This window comes from Hemitrygon akajei, chromosome 14 (assembly GCF_048418815.1).
Source record: "Hemitrygon akajei chromosome 14, sHemAka1.3, whole genome shotgun sequence".
NCBI lineage: Eukaryota > Metazoa > Chordata > Chondrichthyes > Myliobatiformes > Dasyatidae > Hemitrygon > Hemitrygon akajei.
The window spans coordinates 6,163,593-6,188,831 of record NC_133137.1 but is presented as its reverse complement, the minus strand read 5'-3'; the positions used below and the strand labels follow the sequence as shown (position 1 = coordinate 6,188,831).

The following is a 25,239-nucleotide window of genomic DNA, read 5'->3' as shown; positions in this document are numbered from 1 at the left end:
ATAGATAATGTTTCACATTGAGACCCTGCATCAGGACCCTTGTTCAATAGCACAATGGGTTTACCACTTCTGTAAAAATAAACAGCATTACAGGATACCTTTCATAACTTCAGATCATTCCAGGAACATTGTACAGACAAATAATCAACTGCTTTGAAGAGTAGTTACTATTGTGACGTCTTTTGCACTCTGAAAACTGAAACTTATTCAGATACTATGGGAAGAGATTACCAGACTGAACGAGGAAAAAATTCAAAGAATTCACAGATTACTATCCAAAATTTTCCTTTTTCTTCAACTCATCTGTATGTAGATGACTTGACTTTGCATCCAAAGACCAACTGGTTAGTAGGTTAGTTGGTCATTGTAAATTGGTCCATGATTAGGCTCAGGTTATATCGGGGTTTATCAGGGATTGCTGGGCAGCAGGCTCAAAGGGCTGGAGGAGCCTGTTTTGCACTGTATCTCTAAATAAATATGGAAAATCATTGTGTGGCCTTTTTTCTAGGAAAGCAACCCCACCTACAACACAGGGGTCACCTGCGTCCTTCATAAAAATCACTGGACAATTATTTAAACGACTGATATTTCAAAGCAGATCACTATCATCTGTCAGAACCCCCTCTTTAAAATGGTGTTTTATAGTGTAAAAAGATCGTTCAACTCTAGGTTTCTGTTACATTCATCTGTCCGCAACTGGTAGGCCTCCTGTCCTACCAAATACAGAACAATCCCCTGTGATGTTGATCAATGTGACGCAGGTAATAAGCAGATTACAAAAATGGGTGTCCTACACAAGCCATACAAGTGTTTCTATGCAAGCTTACTGTACAGAAACACTTATCTCCTGCAATGTGGGCAACTGAAAACAACAATGAAAAAGGGGCATTGATGTTTGATTCCCAATGCCCAAATAATTCTCTCCCCACTCTCCAATACAAAGTATCAATAGATTTACATATGGATCTTTAATAATGATGTAATTCAATTCAATTCTAATGTCTCTCTTGTTGCTCTAAGTAGGGCAGTCCATGGACTCTGGCATGGTGCCAGAGGACTGGAAAATTGCAAATGTTACTCCACTCTTTAAGAAAGGAGGGAGGCAGCAGAACAGAAATCATAGACCAATCAGCCTGACATCAGTGGGCGGGAAGATGTTGGGAGTCAATTGTTAAGGATGAGGTGATGGAGTACTTGGTGACACAGGAAAAAGTCAGCATGGCTTCCCTCAGGGAAATACCCGCCCAAAGAACCTGTTGGAATTCTTTGAGGAGATTACAAGCAGGATAGATAAAAGGAATGCAGTAGATGTTATATACTTGGACTTTCATAAGACCTTTGACAAGAGGCTGTTTACCAAGTTAAGAGCCCATGGTATTACAGTAAAGTTACTAACATGGTTAGAGCATTGGCTGATCGGTAGGAGGCAGCGAGTGGGAATAAAAGGATCCTTTTCTGGTTGGTTGCCAGTGACTAGTGGTGTTCAGCAGGGGTCGGTGTTAGGACCAATTCTTTTTGTGCTGTATATAAATGATTTAGATGATGGAATAGATAGATGGCTTTGTTGCTAAGTTCACAGATGATACGAAGATTGGTGGAGGGACAGGTACTGTTGAGGAAACAGGTAGGATGCAGAAGGACTTAGACAGATTAGCAGAATGGGCAAGAAAGTGGCAAATGAAGTACAATGTTAGAAAATGCATGGTCATATACTTTGGTACTAGAAATAAATGTGCAGAGTATTTTCTAACCAGGGAGAAAATCCAGGAATCTGAGATGCAGAGGGACTTGGAGTCATAGTGCAGAACACCCTAAAGGTTAACTGGCAGGTTGAGTTGGTGGTAAGGAATTCAAATACCACGTTAGCATTCATTTCAAGAGGTCTAGAATGCAAGAGCAAGGATGTGTTGCTGAGGCTTTATAAGGCACTGGTGAGGCCTCACCTTGAGTATTGTGAACAGTTTTGGGCTCCTCATCTTAGAAAAGATGTGCTGGCATTGGAAAGGGTCCAGAGGAAGTTCACAAGGATGATTCCAGAAATGAAAGGGTTATCATACGAGGAATGTTTGATGGTTCTGGGTCCGAACTTGCTGGAAATCAGAAGGATAAGGGGGGGATCTCATTGAAACCTTTCGAATGTTGAAAGGCCTAGACAGAGTAGATGAGGAAAAGATGTTTCCCATGATGGGAGAGCCTAGAACAAGAGGGCACAGCCTCAGGATAGAGGGGTGCCCTTTCAAAACAGAGATGCAGAGAAATTTCTTTAGCCAAAGGGTGATGAATTTGTGGAATTTGTTGCTGCATGCAGCTATGGAGGCCAGGTCGTTGGATGTATTTAAGGCAGAGATTGATAGGTTCTCGATTGGATGTGGCATCAAAGGTTCAGGGAGAAGGCTGGGAACTGGGGTTGTGGAGGAGATAGAAAAAAAGGATCAGCCATAATTGAATGGGCCAGATAGCCTAATTCTGTTCCTATGCCTTATAGCCTTATTGTCTTAAGAGAGTGCAAATACACAGGAAATATGTAAAGAGACTATGAATGCTGCCTGGTTTAGAGAGTATGGAATATGATTAGAGATTAAGGGAGCTAGGGCTTTACTCTTTGGAGAGAAGAAGGATGAGAGGAGACATGATAGAGGCATACAAGATATTAAGAGGAATAAACAGAGTGGACAGCCAGCACCTCTTCCCCAGGGCACCACTGCTCAGTACAAGAGGACATGGCTTTAAGGTAAGGGGAGGGAAGTTCAAGGGGGGTATTAGAGGAAGGTTTTTCACTCAGAGAGTGGTTGGCGCATGGAATGCACTGCCTGAGTCAGTGGTGGAGGTAGATACACTAGTGAAGTTTAAGAGACTACTAGACAAGTACATGGTGGAATTTAAGGTGAGGGGTTATATGGGAGGCAGGGTTTGAGGGTCGGCACAACATTGTGGGCCGAAGGGCATGTAATGTGCTGTACTATTCTATGTTCTATGAAGGCACCAAAGCTTTCTGCTCAGAGCTCTCAATCTGACCGCACAGTAACTGCTTGGAAATATTAGGAGCTCTGAACTGTGAGTGATGTAAAAACAGTGACTGATCAAATATCCTCCATCCCACATAAATACTCAAACTCTAAACCATGATACTAACATCAGTGCTTCCACTATCGGAAGGGGTTAAGGAAATGTTCACACTTTGAGAACGATTTCTTTTTATCCATTTCATGTGAAGACCTCTTAAGTATTCTATCCCTCTTTTAAAGGTTCTATTTTGGTACACAATTAAGACAGGGATTACCTTAAATTGGATTTCCCTGTTGCAGTTTCTTCTCCGAGTTATTAATCCACAGGCAGACTTAGTATGAGACGGCAAGAATACCATTTTCCCAAGTTGTTTATAAATTCATTGTTCTAAATTGGGACTAAGGAAGAAACCAAGGCCACGACTTGCTATACACAAAAATCAAACACTAGTTTTGAAAGTCAGCATTGAGAACTGGCTGACTGTTCAAAGGTCCTGATTGTATGAAATGATCCTTTTATTGTGCAGTGCCGATCGGAGTCTGCCTCATGAAGGAAAGGAGCATTCATAGTACACATGACACAAATTTAACTACATTAGACCTCTGCATTCCAAAAATACTTAATTTAAGTGTGTTGATTGCACAACAAGACACTATGTAAATGAGCTTACTTTCTTCTTCCTAGCACATTTGTTCTTGGTGTTAAAATGCTATGCTTAGAGAATTTCACACTCCCGACATATAATATTCAGTAAAATATAAGAATATACGTATTTAACACATATATCTAGTAAAATTTCTACTTTCATTAGATCATGGTAAACTGTTTTGGAGAGGTTATATTAAAAACAATAGCAGCATCTCTTGTATTACACCACTATTTATTACTTCTGTGACCTGTCTTACATTAATATCACACACGGGACATCTTTTGGGAGTGCAAAATAGGGACAGCAGGTATTAATACAAACAAGAACCACTGTTCTTCAAAAGAAAAGCCTGCATTCAGTTTTGCAATTAAAAAGGCATCTATGGAACACAAGCTGCTGGCCCACAGAAGGAGGCTTACTCCTCTGGAGATGGGACTTGCAAAGTGAAGTGACAATGAGATGTTCTTGTATTCCAAAGCTAAACATAAAACAAAGGGCTATACTAATTGGCCTATATCAAACAAGGCACCTGCATCACTCTTCCAGCAAATCTGGGGGATGGTCTGGATATGAGAATTTATATTCTGGTATGTGCTTGCAGACTCCTAAACTATCTTCAAAATGCAAATTTCTGTTTTTTTTTATATAGATAAAACAGCTCTGTTTGTAAGGCAGTGTCTATCCCTTGTAAGTAAATTCAAATAGCACTTCAAATAATGGTATCCTAGAATGCTCTCATCGAAGCTTTGGTTATTTCTGAGATTCTTCTAAAAGCTACCTCTTTAATTAACTATTCCAAATTGCTTCTTATAAGGCTGAGTGACAAATATTATTTCAAGTTCTCTCCTGTAAAGCAGCTTGAGACATTAAATGTACAATACAACTAAAAATTACAATTGACTTATTGGAAGATAATAAAAAGAAACATTCAGTCATATTGCACTGTATACACTCAATAATCAGCCAATTTACCAAGGGGGTACCCTTGTTTTTCATCTGACTAAATTATAATTACTTAAATGACTGACGGTACTAAACAGATATGATTATTTTTATCACAAACATGAAAAAAATCTGCAGATGCTGGAAATCCAAGCAACACACATAAGATGCTGGAGGAACTCAGCAGGCTAGGCAGCACCTACGGAAAAGAGTGAACAGTCGACGTTTTGGGCCAAGACCTTTCAATGCAGAGTCCCACTTGCAGTAGGATGTAATCACAGGCTTTTCACAACATTTTGAATACTACATTTGGTACGATACCAAAGTTCAAAATAAATTTATGAAGTACATACGTCACCATCTACAAGGCTGAAATTTGTTTTCTTGTGGGTATTCATAGTAAATACTAGAAACACAATAAAATTAATGAAAGACCACACCCAGCAGTACAGGCAGCAACCAAAGTGCAAAAGACAACAAACTGTGCAAATACAAAAATAAATAATAGTTAATAAATAACCAATAAGTATAGAGAATTTGATATGAAGAGTCCTTGAAAATTAGTCCATAGGTTGTTCGAACAGTTCAGTGATTGAAAGAGTGAAGTTGAGTGAAATTATCCCCTCTGGTTCAAAATCCTGATGGTTGAAAGGTAATAAGTATTCCTGAACCTGGTGGAGTGGGCCCTGAGGCTCCTGTACCTTCTTCCTGATGGCACCAGTGAGAAGAGAGCATGGCCTGGACGGTGGAGGTCACTGATGATGGATGCTGCTTTCCTGTGACAGCGCTCTCTATAGATGTGCTCAATGGTTGGGAGGGCTTCACTGTGATGAACTAGGCCTTATCCACTACAAACTTCTAAGAAAGTAGGGGAATTGCATACTTTCTCCATAATGGAATTTATGTGCTGGATCCAGGACCGATCGTCTGAAATGATAACATTAAGGAAACTAAAGTTGCTGACTCCATCCAGCTCTGATTCCCCCAACATGGACTGGCTCATGTGCCCCAAGTTTTCTCCTGAACTCAACAAACAGCTCCACAGTCTTGCTGGCATTGAGAAAGAGGTTGTTACAGCACCACTCAGCCAGATTTTCAATCTCCCTCCTATATGCTGATTTATCACCATCTTTGATTTGGCCAATGACAGTGCTGATGTCAGCAAATGTAAATACGGTAGTGGAGCTGTGCTTAGCTTCACAGTCACAAGTATAGAGTGAGTAGAGCAGGGGCTAAACACAGACATGTAGTGCACCTGTGCTGATGGAGGTTGTGGAGGAGATGCTGTTGCCAAGCCAAATTGACTGGGGTCTGTAAGTGAAAAAATTGAGGATCAAAGCAATCTAATTTTACTCTTTCAAATATATCTCAGATTTACCAGCATGCCATCGCTATCTCCTCCTATCCGTTTGGAAGACTTAGTTTCTATTAATGCAACATAGAAGATGTTTTAGCTGAAAGGAGAAAATGTTACCTCATGATTATGCGAAATAGAAGATGTTAAAACACACCATGTCAAGCAGCATCTGATAAATGGTTAGGTTTGTAATCGAAGTAGAGAGACTAAGGAGATGATCCAAGGTTTCAATATGAAGTAAAAGCTCAGATTTCTTTTTCAGTTTTAATTTCAGATTTACATTTTTTTACATTTTTCTATTCACTTCACAACAGCTTATAGAAAATACTGCTTTTTTTGAACAGTACCACAGAGGGCACACAGAGAGCAGGTAACTGGTTACCTCACTGATTGATATGGAGGGGGCACTGTACAGAATTGGAAAAATCTGCAGAGGGTTGCAAACTCAGCCAACACCAACATAGACACCAGGCTCCCCAGCATCAAGAACATCTTCAAAAGGCGATGGAGGCAGCATTCATCACACATCAAAGAACCCCCATCACACATCTCTTCATATTTCTACCATCAAAGAGGAGATAAAGGAGTCTGAAGACACACTCTCAACATTTTAGGAACACTTTACCATCAGCTTTCTGAATGGACAATGAACCCATTAATACCACCTCTCTATTTTTGCTCTCATTTTGCACTCTTATTTTTAATATATATTTCTTAATGTGATTTATAATATTTTTGCACATTGCACTATATTGCAGCTGCAAAACAAAAATGTCACAATGTATATCAGTGATGTTAAATGTGATTCTGATTCCGAATATCTTCCTGATCTTAAAGGAATAGCATTTTTAAAGTTGATGAATTGGATGTCTGTGGGGTAAGTACAAGAGCAATGGCAGCACTGGGCTCACTGCTATCTCTGAATGACTGAAACTGGGTTTACAAGTGATGCAAGTGTATTCGTCAATCATTATTATTGGAAAATAGGAAGGATCAGAATCTCTGTGGACAACACAAACTGGTTGAGAAAAAATTAGGCTGCAGTATAATAAATTAAACAATCAATTGTTTCCAGGGAAAACAAGCAAACAGTTTGTGACATTGATGAAACAGAACTCCAAAGATTATAACCCTGCAATTAAATGGCCTTCAAAATAAAACAATCAGCCAACCTACCCTCAGAGATTAGTCAAGCAGAGTGTTATTGAACTACACATTACAGCAAAATTAACCCCTTGTCCCTTATCCAGTGCTGGGCTAGCAATGGGTTACACAATTAGATTTCCTGGCTAGAAATTTGAAAAAGTAAAAATCTGTCTTTAGTATTTGGAAATGAGTGAACTGACGCCTCCTGGTATTTAATGCAAGTTTGAAATCATGTTTCGAATCTGCTAAGATAGAATTTAACTTAAATAATTTCATTTAAAGAACTCAGTTTATTCTATCTGCTTATTTTAATCATCCATTTATGTAGCAATAAAGAGCTTAGGATGAGAAATGGCACCTAATGGTGACTCCTTTGCATCTTCAGAAACAGCTCTATTTTTCCCTTTCAGGGTACTTTTGAAGATTCTGACCTGGAGTTACATGCTGACTTCAGTTCTTTGCTGGAAGGGGTTTCATGACTGGCCATTATTCAATATGCCAAACATGCTGCCTAAGAGATTAGCTCACCTTCAGAGATCCGGGATTTCGTGGCTCTCGAGACGGGTGGACTAAAGGTCAGTGGCCTGGCAGTGAGAGATGGAATATCTCTGGTTGTGTGCCCAGAGACCGGAGAGCTTTGGGCACAAAGCTCGGAAAAAGCAACACAACAGACTTTTAACATTGTAAATCAGCGAGTTGTTTATTATGTCTCTCCTGTCGCTATAAAATGGAGACACCTCTTTCTCCCTTATTAGGGAAAGAGAGGGGGAGAGAGAAAGATAGAGAGAGGGGGCGGGGGGGAGAGGGGGGGAGGGGGAGGGGGGAGAGGGAGAGAGAGAGAGAGAGAGAGAGAGACACACACACACACACACACACACACACAGAGAGTCATATATCGAATACTGGGTGAATGAGTAGTCTTTGGAGTACTGCAAGTCTGTCTTTGCTGTTGCTTTGCTTCACGCTTGATGTGTTTTTTGTTGGCTGGGGAGGAATCATTGCTTTGCTGTTGCTTACGCGTGAGAGGGGGGAGCTGGTGGGGTGCTTTGGGGTTCTAACATTTAACTGTCATTCATTCTTAGGGGCACTCCTCTGTTTTCATGGATGGTTGTGAAGAAAAAGCATTTCAAGATGTACATAGTAAACATTTCTCTGACATTAAATGTACCTTTCAAACCTTTGATCTTTGCCAAAAGTCTTACAGTGTTCAGAAAGCTGTGCTCAGGGGATTAGAACATATACCTCTTTGCATGGATAATACATAATATATACGGTGTCTGATCATTATAAACCTATACTACAGTGAGCTTTAATCTATTCAAGCCATTGAATTTGGAGAGGCATCAGATGTCTGGCATCTATGATACAAACTAGATGGCAGCAAATACCATATTGTGGTTTTAAAACAGTAACAATGTCTGAAATAATATTATGGTTCTCTGCTGCTAACTTGGAGTCCAGGGTACTGACAGTGGACAAGAGAAGGAACATCCTGTACCTGAGCCCCAATCTCCACCCCCACCCCATCCTACTCCCACTATGAGCAGGAAGTGATCAACTCTCCATATATCAATTCACAAAGGGTTTCAGAAGTATACAGTATATTGAGTTATAGAACTCCCATTCTTCCTTTACACATTTCCTACTTGGAAATGTGGGAAGTGCGAAAAAGAAGAGACTATTTAAGAGAAAGAGAATAGAGACAGGGAGAAAAGTCAAAAAGAACTCCAGATGTTGGAAATCTGAAATAAAAACAGGAAGCACTAGAAACACTCAGTAGGTCAGGCAGTATCCGTGGAAAAAGAAACAAATTAACATTTCTAGTCAAGGACCCTCTGTGGGAATTGGAAAAGAGAAAAAACAAATTACCTTAATGCTTATAATAATTTGTACATTTTCAGTTTAAAGTACACTGCTCTCTTATTCCAATTTTAATTTATTAAACAATTCCTATTCAACTTTATTTCTAAAATACATGTCATCTTGTTTTTACACATTAAACTGCACAATAAGATCTGCTGTTATTCTACAGTCCATGTTACACTATGTTTGTCCCATTTTATGGTAACAGTAAATCGAATAATTACAGTAGATATCCCATGACATTATTTCAGACTTTCTAATGCATTACTAAAGTCAATGATCCACAATCAAGTTGGCATGAGAAACAAAATTAATGTTTCAGATCTGAGACCCTTTATCAGTACTAAGAAAGAGGGATAAAACAAAAGATAATTTGAAGTTCGGGAGAAGATGGCAGGCCAAAGCTTGTGGTGGGAGGGGAAGGAAAGAATAGATCATTACCACCACCAATTTGTAATAAACAAATCTCAAACCCGTGTTTCACTGATATCATTACTTCAGATCTCTTGTACTGTTAGAAATACAGACATCAATTGAGGTAGTGGGCTGATTGGGAGGGAAAGCAAGAGAGACATGATACTAACGGTGGAAGTGTGGAGAAGAGTCTATTTTCTGTTTCCATTTGCATCCACAGATTTCTTTGAAACACATTACCTGTTCTGCAGGAAATTTATGTTCTTTGTCCAGCTGCGCAGCAATTGGAACAAGTTCTTTTTCTGCAAACCCTCTGCAGGTGTCTCTCAACAACTGATGAGTTTCTGGAAGCTCAACCATCTGATAAACAGTGTGCAGTTGGCGTAGACATTTTGATTTCATGGCTAGAAGGAGAAAATGTCAGATGAATCGCATTGTGATAAAGCAAAATGATGAATATTCTGGAATTGCTTGATTAATCCACCCACTTAACAGTTCACAAATTCATGGCCTTGCACAAATACGGTATTTATAGAAGAGTGGCAAGGAAGAAACCTGGATTTTTAAAAAAAGTACATCCTTTTCCATAAAGACTTGGTGAAGCATAACTTAGAAGATACTATAAAAGTGTGGAAGAAGATTGGATGAGACCAAAGTGGAACTTTTTGATGTTAACATTAAGTGGTACGTGTGGGTTAAATCTAATGCTGTGCATCAGCCAGGTAACACCATCCCTACTGTTAAGTATGGTTAAGGTAGCATCATGCTATGGGGATGTTTCTCAGCTGCAGGGACTGGAAACCTGGTCATGACTGATGGTAAGATGAAAGTTAACATCAAGTACAGCCAGCAATTTGGAAGGCCAAAGCTATGCTAGTCTTTATTAAAGAAGGTTTAAGTACAAGAATTAAGATGTCTAGCTCCAGTTACACCTGGCCCTAGTGAGACCATTTCTGGAGCATTGTGTATATCTGATCTCCCTGGTTAAAGGAGTGCAGGAAAGGTTCAGCAAATTAATTCCGGGTATGTTAAGCATGTCATACAAAGAGAGATTAAGCAAACCGCCCTTATATTATTTCAGAATCAGAATCAGATTTATAATCACTGGCATGTGTCATTAAATTTGTTAACTTAGCAGCAGCAGTTCAAAGCAGTACATAACATAGAAGAAAAAATAAATCATTTGCAGTATACATATATAGAATAAATTGAAAATCATGCAAAAACAGAAATAATATTTATTTAAATGTGAGGTAGAGTTCATGGGTCAATGTCCATTTAGGATTCAGATGGAAGAGAGGAAAAAGCTGTTCCTGATTTGCTGAATATGTACCTTCAGGCTTCTGTACCCCCTACCTGATGGTAACAATGAGAAAAGGGCATGCTTTGGGTGCTGGGGGGGTCCTTAATAATGGATGCTACTTTTCTAAGACACTGCTCCTTGAAGAGTTCCTAAGTACTTTGTAGGCTAGTAGCCAAGATGGAGCTGACTAGATTTATGACCCTCTACAGCTTCTTTCAGTCCTGTGCAGTAGCCCCCCACCTCCCATATCAGACAGTGATGCAGCCTGTCAGAATGTTCCCTACAGTACATCTATAGAAGTTTTTGAGTGTTTTTGTTGACATACCAAATCTCTTAAAACTTCTAATGAAGTATAGTCGCTGTCTTGCCTTCTTTATAGCTGCATCAATATGTGGGGACCAGGTTAGGTCCTCAGAGATCTTGACACTGAGGAATCTGAAATTACTCACTCTCTCCACTTCTGATCCCTCTATGAGGATTGGTATGTATTCCTTCGTCTTACCCTTGCTGAAGTCCACAATCATCTCTTTCACCCTACTGACATTGAGTGCAAGGTTGTTGCTGCGACACCACTCCACTAGTTGGCATATCTTGCTCCTGTACACCCTCGTCTCCATCTGAGATTCTACCAACAATGGTTGTATCGTCAGCAAATTTATAGATGTGTATATAGAGAGTAGAGCAGTGGGCTAAGCACACACCTCTGAAGTGCACCAGTGTTGATCGTCAGTGAGGAGGAGATATTATCACCAATCCACACAGATTGTGGTCTTCCAGTTAGGAAGCTGAGGATCCAATAGCAGAGGGAGGTACAGAGGCCCAGGTTCTATAACTTATCAATCAGGATTATGGGAATGATGGTGTTAAATGCTGAGCTAGAGTCGATGAACAGCATCCTGACATAGGTGTTTGTGTTGTCCAGGTGGTCTAAGACCGTGTGAAGAGCCATTGAGATTGTGTCTGCTGTTGACCTGATACATACAGAATTTTTATGGAGTATGACAAGATATATAGTGTCCCTCTTGGCTGGGGAGTCTAGATCCACTACAAATGATTGGCCATTTAAGACAGAGACAAAAATAACTTTTTTAAAATTCAAAATGCTGAGTCTTTGGAAATCTCTGCCTAAGAGGGGCTGTAGAGACTCAATCAGTGATTATATTCAAAGCAGAGATCAATGGGAAGAAAGACATTAAGGAAATCAGGATATCTGTTAGTGCAGGAAAGTTGTTGTTGAAGTAAAAGATCAGCTACCATCTTACTAAGTGGAAGAAGGGGCAGATGAACCTCCTCTTGCTTCTATTTACCAATAACTGACTAGTCACCCTTCACCAGTCACATTCATCTAAGCACACACTATTTCTACTAGCATGTTTCTGCAGGAAACCTCTACCTTGAGCCTGCCCCTTGCTCCACTAAAATTGTTCCTTCCTATTTTGACTCCCTCCTTTCTCCCCAGGTCCAGCCTATACCTGCATACATCTGTGACACTTCTGATGTCTCCCAGCACTCTGAAAATTTCCATTTTCCTGGTCCAAACTGGTTTTCCTTTACCATGGATGTTGTAATGTGGGTATTATTAAAAGTAAGTTAATACTAATTGGGAAGCTGTTGGTCGGGATCCGGGGTTGGCGGGGTCTTTACTTCCGCTCTTTTTACTCCCAGTGTGCATTGTATATAGTTCCTCCACCCATGCCGCACGAGGTACCTGGAAGCCTCCGTATTGTAAATATCATTTGCCGGCCCAGATAAAGATGCTCTTTTGGCCATCAGATTGTCGAGTGGTCTTTTCGTAAAGTAGAAGTTACCACATATTTTTGGCGACGAGGTAAACTGGTTTTGTGGACGGGTCGGCGTGTTTCGATCAGGAGCTGTGAGCGGGCGAGGAGCCTCGTGTTCGGATGGCTACACTCGGAACGGTCGGTGTGTTCGATGAGCAAATCGAGGACTGACCGGAGTATGAGGAAAGGTTGGGACACTTTTTCTGTGCTAATGGAATTACTGAGGAGGCTAAGAAGCGCTCTATTCTCCTGAGTGTGTGTGGGGCACGGACATACAAGCTGATAAAGAACTTAGCTACACCGCAGAAACCGGGAGATATTCCATACGACGAACTGGTCAAGCTCGTGGGGAACCACCACAATCCAAAGCCTTCGGTTATAGTTCAATGGTTCAAGTTTCACAGTCATGTCCGGAAGCCAGGTCAGTCTGTGGGCGATTTTGTGGCTGAGCTTCGGCAGCTGTCGGAGCATTGCGATTTCGGAGCCCTGTTGGATGACATGCTCCGTGATAGATTAGTATGAGGCATTAATAATGCTGCCGTACAACGCCGCTTGTTTGGAGAAACCCCACCATTGACTTTCAAGAAAGCCCTAGAGATTGCCCAAGGCATGGAGATGGCTCCTAATAATGCCAAGGATATACAGAAAGGATATGGGGAGTTGCAGTCAGCGGCAGTGCTCCAAGTCAGGAGGGAGACTGGTAAACAGGCAAAGCGGGTGGAATGTTTTCAGTGTGGAGGAATGCACTATGCAAATGTTTGTAAATTCAAAGATACTGTCTGCCATGCTTGTAGCAAGAAGGGACATTTAGTTAAAAAGTGCAGGAGCATAAAGGGTAAGGTTAAGCCTGGGCAGGGGAAAGCTCAACAGATTCAGGCAGCCACACACCACCTAGGAGAAGCAGATGGAGAGGCAGCGTGTGCCTACAACATGTTTGGGGTGGAAACGGATGAGAGACCACCTGAACCATATTATGCCACAGTCACTGTCAAGGAAAAGGACATTAAGTTCGAGATTGATTCAGGGGCTGCTGCATCAGTCATTAGTGAAGAGACCTACAGGAGGACATGGGGATCCAACCTACCTCCCATCAGACCATCTAAGCTCAAACTCAGGACCTATACAGGGCAGCCCATTCCTCATTTAGGGGTATTATATGTGGATATTTCAGTCGGGGGCCAGAAGGCTATAGCCAGGCTGGTGATAGCTAAGGGCAGTGGGCCCAGTCTTTTGGGCCGCAATTGGCTTCGCAAAATCCGGCTCAACTGGCATGAAATTAAGTATGCACGCACAATGGAGGACATTCTGCAGCGGTACAGTGACGTTTTCAGGGACGAGCTGGGCACACTGAAGGACGTGACTATGTTGACCCTGAGGCCACACCACGTTTTTTTAAGCCCAGGTCGGTGCCCTTTGCCATGAAAGGCAAAGTCGAGGAGGAGCTGGAACATTTACAGGGGCTGGGCATCATTGAGCCCGTCCAGTTTTCCAGGTGGGCAGCTCCTATTGTTCCAGTTTTGAAGGCAGATAAAACGGTGAGGATATGTGGGGACTACAAGCTTACGGTGAATCAGGTCTCTAAGCTGGAGGAGTACCCATTGCCACGGGTGAATGACCTGTTTGCAACCCTGTCACGGGGTAAGCTGTTCACAAAGCTGGACATGAGCCACGCTTACCAACAGCTGCTGCTCGACAAGGATTCAGAGGAGTACGTCACCATCAATACGCACAAGGGATTATTCAAATACAGTCACCTGGTGTTTGGAGTGGTGTCTAGCCCCACCATTTTCCAAAGGACAATGGACTCTTTGCTGCAGAGTATTCCGCATGTAGCAGTGTATCTTGATGATATTTTGATCATGGCAGCCACGGAGGGGGAGCATCTGGCTAATTTAGAACAGGTGCTGAAGAGACTCTCAGATGCAGGTCTGCGGTTGAAACGCAGAAAATGTGTGTTCCTGGCTCCGAGTGTGACCTACCTGGGACGCAAGATTACAGCTGAGGGACTTTGCCCAGTGGAGGACAAAGTGAGAGCTATCAAGGAGGCCCCAAGCCCCAAGAGCGTCACTGAACTCAGATCATTTTTGGGCAGGTGAATTATTATGGCAAGTTTCTTCTGGACCTCTCAAAGGTTTTGGCCCCACTGTATAAGCTGCTTCACAATGACACTAAGTGGCAGTGGAGTGAAGAGCAGGAGGAAGCTTTCAAGAAAGTGAAAGAACTCCTGCACTCAGTGAAGCTGCTTGTTCACTATGACCCAGACAAGGAGATCACCCTTTCGAGCGACACTTCACCTGATGGAGTCGGGGCAGTTCTCTCACACATAATGGAGGACCATTCAGAGAAGCCTATTGGTTTTGCTTCACGTACCCTGACGGCTGCTGAGAAGGGATATTCACAGCTAGACACAGGTTCGGACAATGTTTTTGCGGTCAAACGTTTTCATCAGTACCTCTATGGACGTGCATTCACAATTTATACGGACCATAAACCACTGATGAGCCTTTTTAGTGAAACCAGATACATCCCACCACTCGCCTCAGCCAGGATATAGCGTTGGGCTCTCACATTGTCAGCCTACCAGCATACTATCGTGTACAGAGCGAGTGGGGATAATGCAAACGCCGATGCGCTGAGTCAACTCCCTTTACCTGAGATGCCTGTTACTACATATGTGCCTCCTGAGACTGTGTTTTCATTGCAGAGGCTGTCCGCGACTCCTGTAAAGGCGACCCAGATCAAGCAATGGACAGAGAGTGACCCAGTCCTGTCTCAAGTCAAGACTTTTCTTTTAGACTTTTCTTTTACAAGGTTGGCCCAGAGTTGTGGAAGGAGAGGAACTGAGACCTTATGCCAAATGCAAGACTGAATTGAATCTGCAGGATGGCTGCATTTTCTGGGGGGGGGGGGGGGGGCGAGGGTCATTGTGCCTCCCCCTGGCCGTTCACAGATTGTGGAGGAAATTCATGAGACTCACCCAGGGGCGTCTCGAATGAAAAGCCTTGCAAGATCCTATGTCTGGTGGCCAAGAATGGATCAGGATCTGGAGAACAAGGTAAAATCATGCGCGCAATGTCAGACCAATCAGAACATGCCACCACCAACTTTGAACCCATGGGAGTGGCTTTCTACCCCTGGTCTAGGCTACATTTGGACTTTGCTGGCCCCTTTATGGGCCAGATGTTTCTTGTAATGGTAGATGCGCATTCCAAATGGATCGAAGCTCACATCATGAGCAACATCACAGCCCCCTCAACCACAGACAAACTCAGGCAAGTGTTTGCAGTCCATGGGTTGCCTGACACTCTGGTCACTGATAATGGCCCGACGTTCACCAGTGAGCTGTTCGGTGAGTTCACGCGGCAGAATGGCATTCGTCACATTCAGACAGCCCCTTTCCACCCAGCCTCAAATGGTTTGGCTGAGCCAGCTGTTCGGACAGTGAAGGAAGGCCCAAAGCGGATGACAGGGGACTCTCTTAGTACCCGGCTTTCACGTTTCCTGTTTAAATACCGCCTCACTCCAGACTACGACTGCACACACTCCAGCAGAGATTCTGATGGGGTGTAGGCCTAAGTCAAGATTGGACCTGTTGCGTCTGGACATGAAGGCAAAAGTGGAGAGAAAGCAGGAAAAGCAGAAGGAGGGACATGATCAACATGCGCGAGACAGACAGTTAGAACTGGATGACAATGTCTATGTGAGAAACAATCAGCAATGGCTACCTGGTGTTATTCTTAAGCAGAGTGGTCCAGTCTCCAATGTTGTTAAGCTGACTGATGGGCGTGTTTTCTGCAGACATCAGGACCATGTGCGCCTGTGTCATGATTCCGGATCAGAGGTAGACAGTTCCATGGAGTTTCCAATGGTGAGACAAACTACTGGGGAAGCATGTCCACCAGTGACTTTGCTAGAGGGAGACACACTGGCAGAGGGGGGCAGAGTCCCCTGAAGAGGATGGACATTCTCATGCGGACACACAGACCCCTCTCGTGTCCCTAACACTAGATCCACCCAAAACATCTTCATCAGCGATGCCTGCTGGGTCACCGGAGGTAGTAGGTAGATCACAGCACCCTCGCAAACCTCCTGACAGACTGAATCTTTGATTGGATAGTTTCTTTTGTTGTTAGATTGAATGTTGAATTTGCCATGGTTTTTTTTTTTAGGTGTTTTTGTATTGGTAACCTGTTGCTAATGATACCACTGTTTTTATTTCCCAGTTCTTCTATATTTGGGGAATGTTGGATTTTAAAGGGGGAGAAGTGTTGTAATGTGAGTATTATTAAAAATAAGTTAATACTAATTGGGAAGCTGTTGGTAGCAAGAGGTGGGATCCGGGGTTGGCGGGGGTCTTTACTTCTGCTCTTTTTACTCCCAGAATGCATTGTATATAGTTCCTCCACCCATGCCGCACGAGGTACCTGGAAGCCTCTGTATTGTCAATATCATTTGCCGTCCCCAATAGAAGTGTCCTTTTGGCCATCAAATTGTGAGTGGTCTTTTCGTAAAGTAGAAGCTACCACAATGGATGTAAAACCCTTCCCTACCTCCAACGAAGGCCCTCTACTTTCTCTTTGAATGGAAGCCCAATCAATGCCCCTCAACCAATACACTCATTTACCTGGCTGAATCTAAACTCACACTGCACAACTTCTTCATTTCCACTAACATCTTATTTATCTGCATGAACGTGCGTGGAGCTAAAGTACTGCAAGTCTTTCTTTCAGCATTACAAAGGTACATTTTTGGTGCTTTCTGCCTCCATACTCAAACATTTCATTACTTTTACTGACAGTTTTCCAGCCTGCTCTCAGTTTCAAATGGTCTATCCTTGACTAATCTTTATCCTTCCTGGATTTACCTTAGCCTAGGGGAAACAACAGCCCTTCATTCATTGTGGAGCCCTGTAAATTATTTTAAGTTTCTATCAATATATTTTGGCACGAAGGCAAACAACTTCTGAATACGTATCACGAGAGCGTAAACATACCCTCAAGTGAAAACCTTTCTCATAACTTTAATAAAATCCTCGTGACAGTATAATGGCTATCCATAGTCTTTACTGCGTTAGCTATGATCTTTGGGGAAAAGAAACTGATATTTCATCTGTTTCGACTGTTAGCAACAATGTGGTTCTAGACCTGAAACATTGGCCTTGCTCCTCTCTCCACAGGAGTTCTGTGAACTGATGAATGTTTAATGTTGTCATTTTAAAGGGCGGGTTCCGTCAGAAGATGTTCACCGGTCTCGGCGGCACCTCATTCCACCCTCTCGCAGTGTTCGCTGTGCAGCCCTCCCCTTCCTTGACAAGTTTACATCTTATCAAACTCACTCGGAGCTCCGACGACTCTCCATAGCAACGACCCCATCCGGCCGGCTTTTGTGTACCCGACTCCCCCGGGCCCGGGCCTCGCGTTCCGCTTCCAAGCGCACGGCCTGCACTCCTAGAGCTGCTCTGTCCAAAGTCCAAAGTTAAACTTCCAATACACAGCAAGTCCAGTATTTTGGGGAGCTGCGGCAAAATGTTGCCGTATTACGTTAACGTCAACTTAATCTCGGTGTCGTAATGAGTCTGGCAACTGTTCGTGCGAAAGGAAACTGGTTACTGTGCATTACTCTGTCAAATAACAACCCTGGGGCTGCAGGGGCAAAATGTAAACTAAAACCTTTCACCACAGAGAACAACTGGGTAATAATTGAAAGGTTTTCCTTTAAAGCAGCATTGTGAATGTAAAGAGAAAGCAAGTGACGGAAAATAGGAAGTGAGACAAAAAAGGCGACTGATACATTCGGGTTTTGTACTATCATTGGCGCTAAGGCGTAAGAAATTGGAGCAGGTGTAGATGAAAATAAAAAAAAAATCTCCAATGTTCTAAATATGAAATTTAAAAAGCTGAAAGTACTCACCAGTTCCAACATTTTGCCACTTTAATTCACCATCCCATTTCCACTCTGACCTATGCTATATATATAAAAAAAGCTGAATGCAAGCTTTAGATACATCAACCCATCGTCGGCTGGGCGCAATGCAGCCACCCAGACTCGACATCAAATTCATGACCTTCAGGTACCTCAAGATTTCCGTGCACGTCCGATTCCACGTGTACTGTGGATATCCACCTTAACTATGGATATAGTTTAATTGACTTAAAGGTCTGTGCCGTTCTGTTTTTTCTCTCCATCAGCATAGGCTGATTTGCTGGGTATTTCCTACAGCTCTGTATTTTACAGTTTTTACCCGATCCTTTATTTTCCGTTCCTCAAGCTGCCCTCATTACCTATCAACCAGATGCCCTAGGTTGTACTTATCAGCAGAGCACCAGAACCTCATCCAATGTCTCCTTTTGTTCTATCAATTCCATCCCACCAACACCCCCCCCCCCCCACGACACTGCAACTTCAAATGTTTTCTCACATTCCCAATTCTGATGAAGAGTCTTCAACCCAAACAGTTAACTCTACTTTTTCTTTCCACAGATCCTGTCAGACCCGCTACCATGTTTCCAGCATCTTGTTTTATGATAGGACCAATTGTAAGCCTCCAGTCTGCAGCACCATTCATTGAAAGATCCTGGCTGAATTTCTACCCGCATATCATTTGCCAAACCTATCCGCCTTTGTAACACACACACAAAACACTGGAGGAACTCAGCTTTTCAGGCAGCAATGGAGGAAAATGAACAATTGACATTCAGGCCGAGACCAGATTTCCAATATTTGCACTCTCAACTGTGTTACTGTCCTCCTTTCTCTCCATTTCCTACTCTGACTAGAAAGGATGGTAAGATTAATTTTAATGTATTTTAGGAAATAAATTTATTACATTTTATAATTAAAATTGGTCATCCCAATTACAAGACTATGCAAGGCATAAAAAGAATGGAAGAAAATGACAGAAGTGGGGACAACTTTCAATGGTTTTTCCTTTGTGGATCTTTCTAATGGAACAGCTATGGTCTGTAGGTGATGTTGGTGAACCATTTCCTTGAACTGTTACATTGCTTCTAGTTACTGTAGGTGACCCCCCCCCCCCACACTGCTGTTGTATTGCAAATTTCAAGAATAAGATCCAATAACAGTGCTCCTACCCAGCCAGTATATCATGGATTATTTCAAGAAGCAATTTTTCAGTAATGGTCTTCCTTTGCCAATGGGAGTATCTTCAACAGTAACATATTTAAATCTGGCTTATTTGATATTCCATTCCACCACAACCCCCTGCCTTTTTACTATATTGTATTGTGGCAAATACAATGAAGAAACCTCAATCTGTGTATGATTGTATTCCCGAGTCTCCACCTGGGATTTGCATGATTGACAGTAATAAAAACACAGCAAGCTACAGTTGCATGAGCAAGTATTTGGTTTTCTACATTATTTACTTATATACTCATAAAATGCAGTCTGATCTTCACTCAAGTCACAATAATAGACAAACACAATCTGCCTAAACTAATAACACAAACAATTGTACTACTTCTTGTCAATACTGAGTACCCCATTTGAACATTCACAGTATAGGCTCAAAAGTATATGAATCTCTGGGGTAATGCCTTCTACAAAAGCTATTTGGAGTCAGGTGTTCCAATCAATGAGATGAGATTGGAGGCATGGGTTGTAGAGGTGCCCTGCCCTGTAAAAAAGACACACAAAGTCAGGTTACTGACAGAGCCTGCTCTTCTCAAGGAAGATCGGTTTATGCCTCAATCAAAACAACATTCAGAGGACCTTAGAAAAATTGTAAAGATGCACGAAACTTGAAAAGGCTACAATAGCATTTTTAAAGACCTTAATGTTAAGTCCACAATGAGAGAAATTGTCTACAAATGGAAGAAATTCAGTACTGTTACTGCTCTCCCTAGCAAAGGGTGTCCTGCAAAGATCACAACAAGAGCACAATGTACAATGCTGAAGGAGGTGAAAAAGAACCCAAGGGTAACAGTAAACTACCTGCAGAAATCTCTAGAACTAGCTAAAGTCTCTATTCATGTGTCCACTGTAAGAAAAGCACTGCACAAGAATGGAAGGACACCACGGAGGAAACCACTGCTCTCCCAAAAAATATATTGCTGCACGTCTCAAGTTTGCAAAAGACCACCTGGATGTTCCATCATACTGCTGGGATAATGTTCTGTGGATAACATATGAGACAAAATTTTAACTTTATGGAAGAAATGCATACAACTCTGTTCAGAAGAAAAAGGATACTGCACAGCAAAACCAAAACCTCATCCCAACTGTGAAGCACGGTGGAAGGAGCATCAAGGTTTGAAGCTGCTTTGCTGTCTCAGGGTCTGGATGGCTTGCAATCATTGAGGGAATTCAAAATTGTATCAAGACATTTTACAGGAGAATGTCAGGGTTGTGGTCCATCACCTGAAGCTTAATAGAAGTTGGATGATGAACCAAGAGAATGACCCAAAAGACAAGTAAATCAACAACAGAATGGTTTAGAAGAAAACGTATCTTAGAATAACCAAGTCAGAATCCAGACCTTAATCCAATTGAAATGAAGGTTGTTCAATGTAAGGTATCCAAGAAATATTGATGAACTTAAACTGTTTTGTATGGAGGAATGGTCTAAAATTCCTCTTGACCATTGTGTAAGTCTGATCAGCAGCTACAGGAAACATTTAGTGGAGGTTATTGCCACCATTTATTAAATACAAGGGTTTACATACTTTTTCCAGCCTGGATTGTGAATGATTGAACAATGCATTCAATAAAGACATGAAAAGTATAATTATTTGTGTGTTATTAGCTTAGGCAGATTGCATTTGTCTTTGTGACTTAAAGATCAGACCACATTTTATAAGTAATTAGTGTAGAAAACCAGGTAATTGCAAAGGGTGCACAAACTTTTTCTTGCAACTGTACTGGCACAATAAAGGAAGCCCTAAACACTGCCAAAATCAAGACAGAAATGGAGGACGTTCATTACTGCCCTAAAAGCCAGCAATGTAACAGGCAGATAATGGAAACAATAAACCACCCACTTCAACACTACAATTAGCCACTTCTACAATTTGACTGTGAATACTTTTACTTTCATTCATATCCAGCCCTCTTTTGATATTTCAACCACTCACATACAAAAGCAGCGTCATCATAAAAGCGGCAGTTGTCTCTGCTTATAAGAAATTGTCATTTTTGCCCATCTTGCATAGTGGTACAATTTTCCTTGCTAGAGATATCAAAGAAATGTTATAAATGATATGACTAAGGCCGTTTTGGGTGGTGTCAGTGCTAAGATTGTCAGGCAGAACCACAGTTCCATTGCATTTAATTGTGAAACTGTCTCAGTGTCCTATTAAAAGTTTGTTAAAAATACCATTAACTACCATTAGAGCAGTCAAATAATGGTTGGTGATCCAGTAGGTTTCGCCATCACCATCCTCTATCCCTTGGAAGCGATTGGGCATGGTGAGATGACAAGATGCTGGGGAGGGGAGTGGGCAAGATGATTTACACTAAGGGAACACAAAAAAATATTGCAATCAGGGCAAAGGCAGAACTGTCCTCAGATGCTATGATAATGGTCTCATAGATTTCTGTGTTCCACTTGTTAAAGCAATTCATCTTGAAGTGGAATAATGCAATACAGAAGAAATATGTCCTATGTCCGAATGAGGTTGCAGAATTTCACAGATGAAATGGGTTTTAAGAGGACACACCTATGGCAGAGAATTAGTCCACTTATTAAACAGCAGTATTATTGATGTCCAGGATTTGATTCTGGGGCATAGGATGCCCACCACATTCCCTGAAGGGTATAAATTTTGACCATGTTTGCTGCTGCTGCAGTGCTAATGAAACTTAATTTTTGCCAGTGTAAATTATGATAGTTTGGATCTTGTCAGGTCTTCTGTGGTGGATAAGATACAATGAATTTGCAGAGATACATCTGAAGCCAGTGATGTTCACCATTGTTTACTTTAGTACAGTAATATGACAGGTGCTAGAATTTATTGGTGTAGCCAACAACTTGGTGTAGCAGCTATCTTATAGGATGGCAGCACCCTGTAGAGAAACAAAGGCAGAGAGGCTCTTCAGAGAGCCCTTACTCCTGCACCCCAAATGGGTAAAAAGGTTTTGCAGATGTTAGTTATGTCACTCACATGGTTTTTGTCTGAAGGAGTAGTATGTTGTTCAGGGCTCCAAAGGCTAACATCACAATTAGCAAATGCAAATTTGAAAATCAAAAATCTTTATTACTATTCTGTTGTGACAAAATAACATTTTATACAAACAAGCCACCTATCACTTTAAAACATGAAAAATTGATGACAGGGTGTTACAAAATACAGTTCAACGTTCTAATGCAATTACAAAGCATCCAGTCACAGATATGAATGTATGCATTTTACATTTGCTGTGAAAATATTAAACAAATTGTTGTTCAAAAATATAGAATTTACTCAGTGACATTTATTACCTTTCATAAAAGTCCCCAAAATACATTTCACATCACCAGTTCAATTTGGTACCAATATGGAATGGGCAAAGTTTTGATGAAACAGTGAAACAATGAAAAAGTAAACTGTGTAAGAGTGAAACATCAAAAATATTACAGATAGATTTGTATGCAAATACAAGAACCATTACACCATCACCAAGAGAAATTTCCAAACTGCTATATTTTGCATGCATTTCCAATTAGCTTCAGTATCTGAGCCTCGTTCAGATGAACATTTTAGTTTTTAGAAGGATTTTTGGAAATAGCACATGAAAAAAAAAACTTGAACTTTCAAATTTATGTATAGTTTGAAGACCTTGAATTTCATTGCAGAGAATTCAGATCAATGAGTGATAAATACAATGGCTTTAATTCAAAAGTTCACTCATGTAAGTTGGTACAATCAATCTCATCCAAATTCTGTCAGCAAATGCCAAGGGACAGGAACTTCACAGTAGAGACTTTTGGTACAATAGAAACTTCAACAGTAACAACAACACTTAATGTACCCCTCTTTATTCAGAAGACAATGAACACTGAGTCAGCAATGAAAATACAGTTCAGTAACACTAATAGTCACATCCAGGCATCCTCAGATACATTTGGCTATATTTGAGAAATCCAGTCATTTGTTGGTCATTAACAGAATTATTGGTTTTCAGAATAGAAAGCAAAACAAGTAACCTGGTTTCAAATCCTCCATCGCATTTCAACCCTAGAGCCACAGAGATAGAGGTTGGGAAATATAATGTAAAGACTCAGTCTTGATCCAGATGTTCAGACACTTAAAGTAATTACATGATTACGTATCAGATGGACTTTTCTTGCCAATGAGAAAGCAATCTTAGTATTTTTTTCCCTCAATCAGGACTTCAGTTTTATTAGTTTCTGCAATTTCTATAGCAATGTAGGAAAGCTTATGCAATACATTAATGTAAATGGAAGGCTATTTGCCAGGTTATATTTTCCATGGTGGATATTAGATTAAAAAGGAAACCAATATGGGAAAAGTATTAAGTTCCAGATGTTAACATATCTAATAACATATCTGGAATGTTTTAGTATAGTCCAAATGATAATTGTTTTCTATTTTGCTTCCATTATTCACCCAATTAATTTTCCTAGTAGAACTATGCACCTCAACTTGTTTAGGCTTTTGAGTTCAGGAATCACAGCCTGTAAACTGCAAAGTTTCCATATTTACATAATAGTAATTGGTCCAAGGGATTAGTACATTGCAAGTATCACCACCTCTTTTCCAGTTTCTCAAGAGTAAAAATTACAAAGCTTTCCTATTGTAAATAAAACAATTAATAGTTTTTAGGCCACAATATGGCTCCAAATGAAAAACAATGTGAAACATTATCAGGTCTTTTATTAATAAGAGAATTGTAATCATCTACTGAAGACAAAAATCTACCGCAATGTGGAACAAAAATTAGAGTGAAAAATACGTAAAGGGACTTGGGGAGAAAGAATGCAGCAATGGACTGCAATATCATACCTGTAAAACAATGACAATTTTTAAAGACAAATGCTGTTAACTAATGGCAACCTACACACAGAAAGATAACATTCATTTAATAACAGCTGAAAAAAATGATTACTGTCCCTGCTATAATTTCACTTGCGGCTGACCATACAATTGTAATTTAAAACTAATTCATAAATACAGACCTTCAAATTAAAGCAACTCTGGCATTTTCAGCTTTCGTTTTAAGAACATGGCGGGTAAAGAAAGAAAGAAAAACATGGTGGGGGTCCACTAACTTATGGTGGGGTTTGAAGGTGTCAAATGGCAGCAATTGAAGTCCTTTAACATAGAGGAAAAATATATAAACTTAAGGTGAAGGGGATATCATTGAACAGAATTTGTAGTAGGAACTTGGTAGAACTAAACAGAAGAACCCAACACTCTACATTGAAAATCAGAATAAATTGTGCATCGATTCACATCAAGCTTGTATTTGTAGGTTAAATTGAGCAAGAAAACCAAATCAGACTCCAAACTCATGAAGACAGACTCTTTTAGGAAGCCTGTCAAATACTTCCAAATGAAATGCCTCTGGACTCTGATCTCTTGATGGTGAGAGTTTGCTAACAATTCTGGAGTCAGGGAAGTCTAGAATAAAAGCGCTTCAGACTGACTGTAACATCAAAACAGTGACTGCCTGTCTTCGTTTTCACTGTGGAAGGAGTGATATCTGTATATCTGAGGGGGAGGGGGGGAGATGGAGGGGGAGGGGGAGGGGGAGAGACACTGTGGGATGTTGAAATGTTGGAATAAACAGTTAGTTTCTAATGTACTGTAGACCATGC

The 25,239-nt window shown here is 41.1% G+C and overlaps 1 protein-coding gene across 3 annotated transcripts in view; it reads right to left on the bottom strand.

Moving 5' to 3' along the window:
* The window catches only part of acads (acyl-CoA dehydrogenase short chain), a 134,403-nt gene extending 115,910 nt beyond the window's left edge, over positions 1-18,493 (bottom strand). Inside the window, exons 1-2 of one of the 3 annotated variants that reach the window (XM_073065424.1) lie at positions 18,372-18,493; positions 9,618-9,781 (exon numbers count right to left, since the gene is read on the bottom strand). In XM_073065424.1, the coding sequence (XP_072921525.1) occupies positions 9,618-9,779 (162 nt within the window). In that variant the 5' untranslated portion in view covers positions 9,780-9,781; positions 18,372-18,493. Of the gene's footprint in view, positions 1-9,617; positions 9,782-17,796; positions 18,069-18,371 lie in introns of those variants that run through there. The other 2 variants (XM_073065425.1, XM_073065423.1) reach the window with 2 other exon arrangements.
* Positions 18,494-25,239: the final 6,746 nt, after the last annotated feature.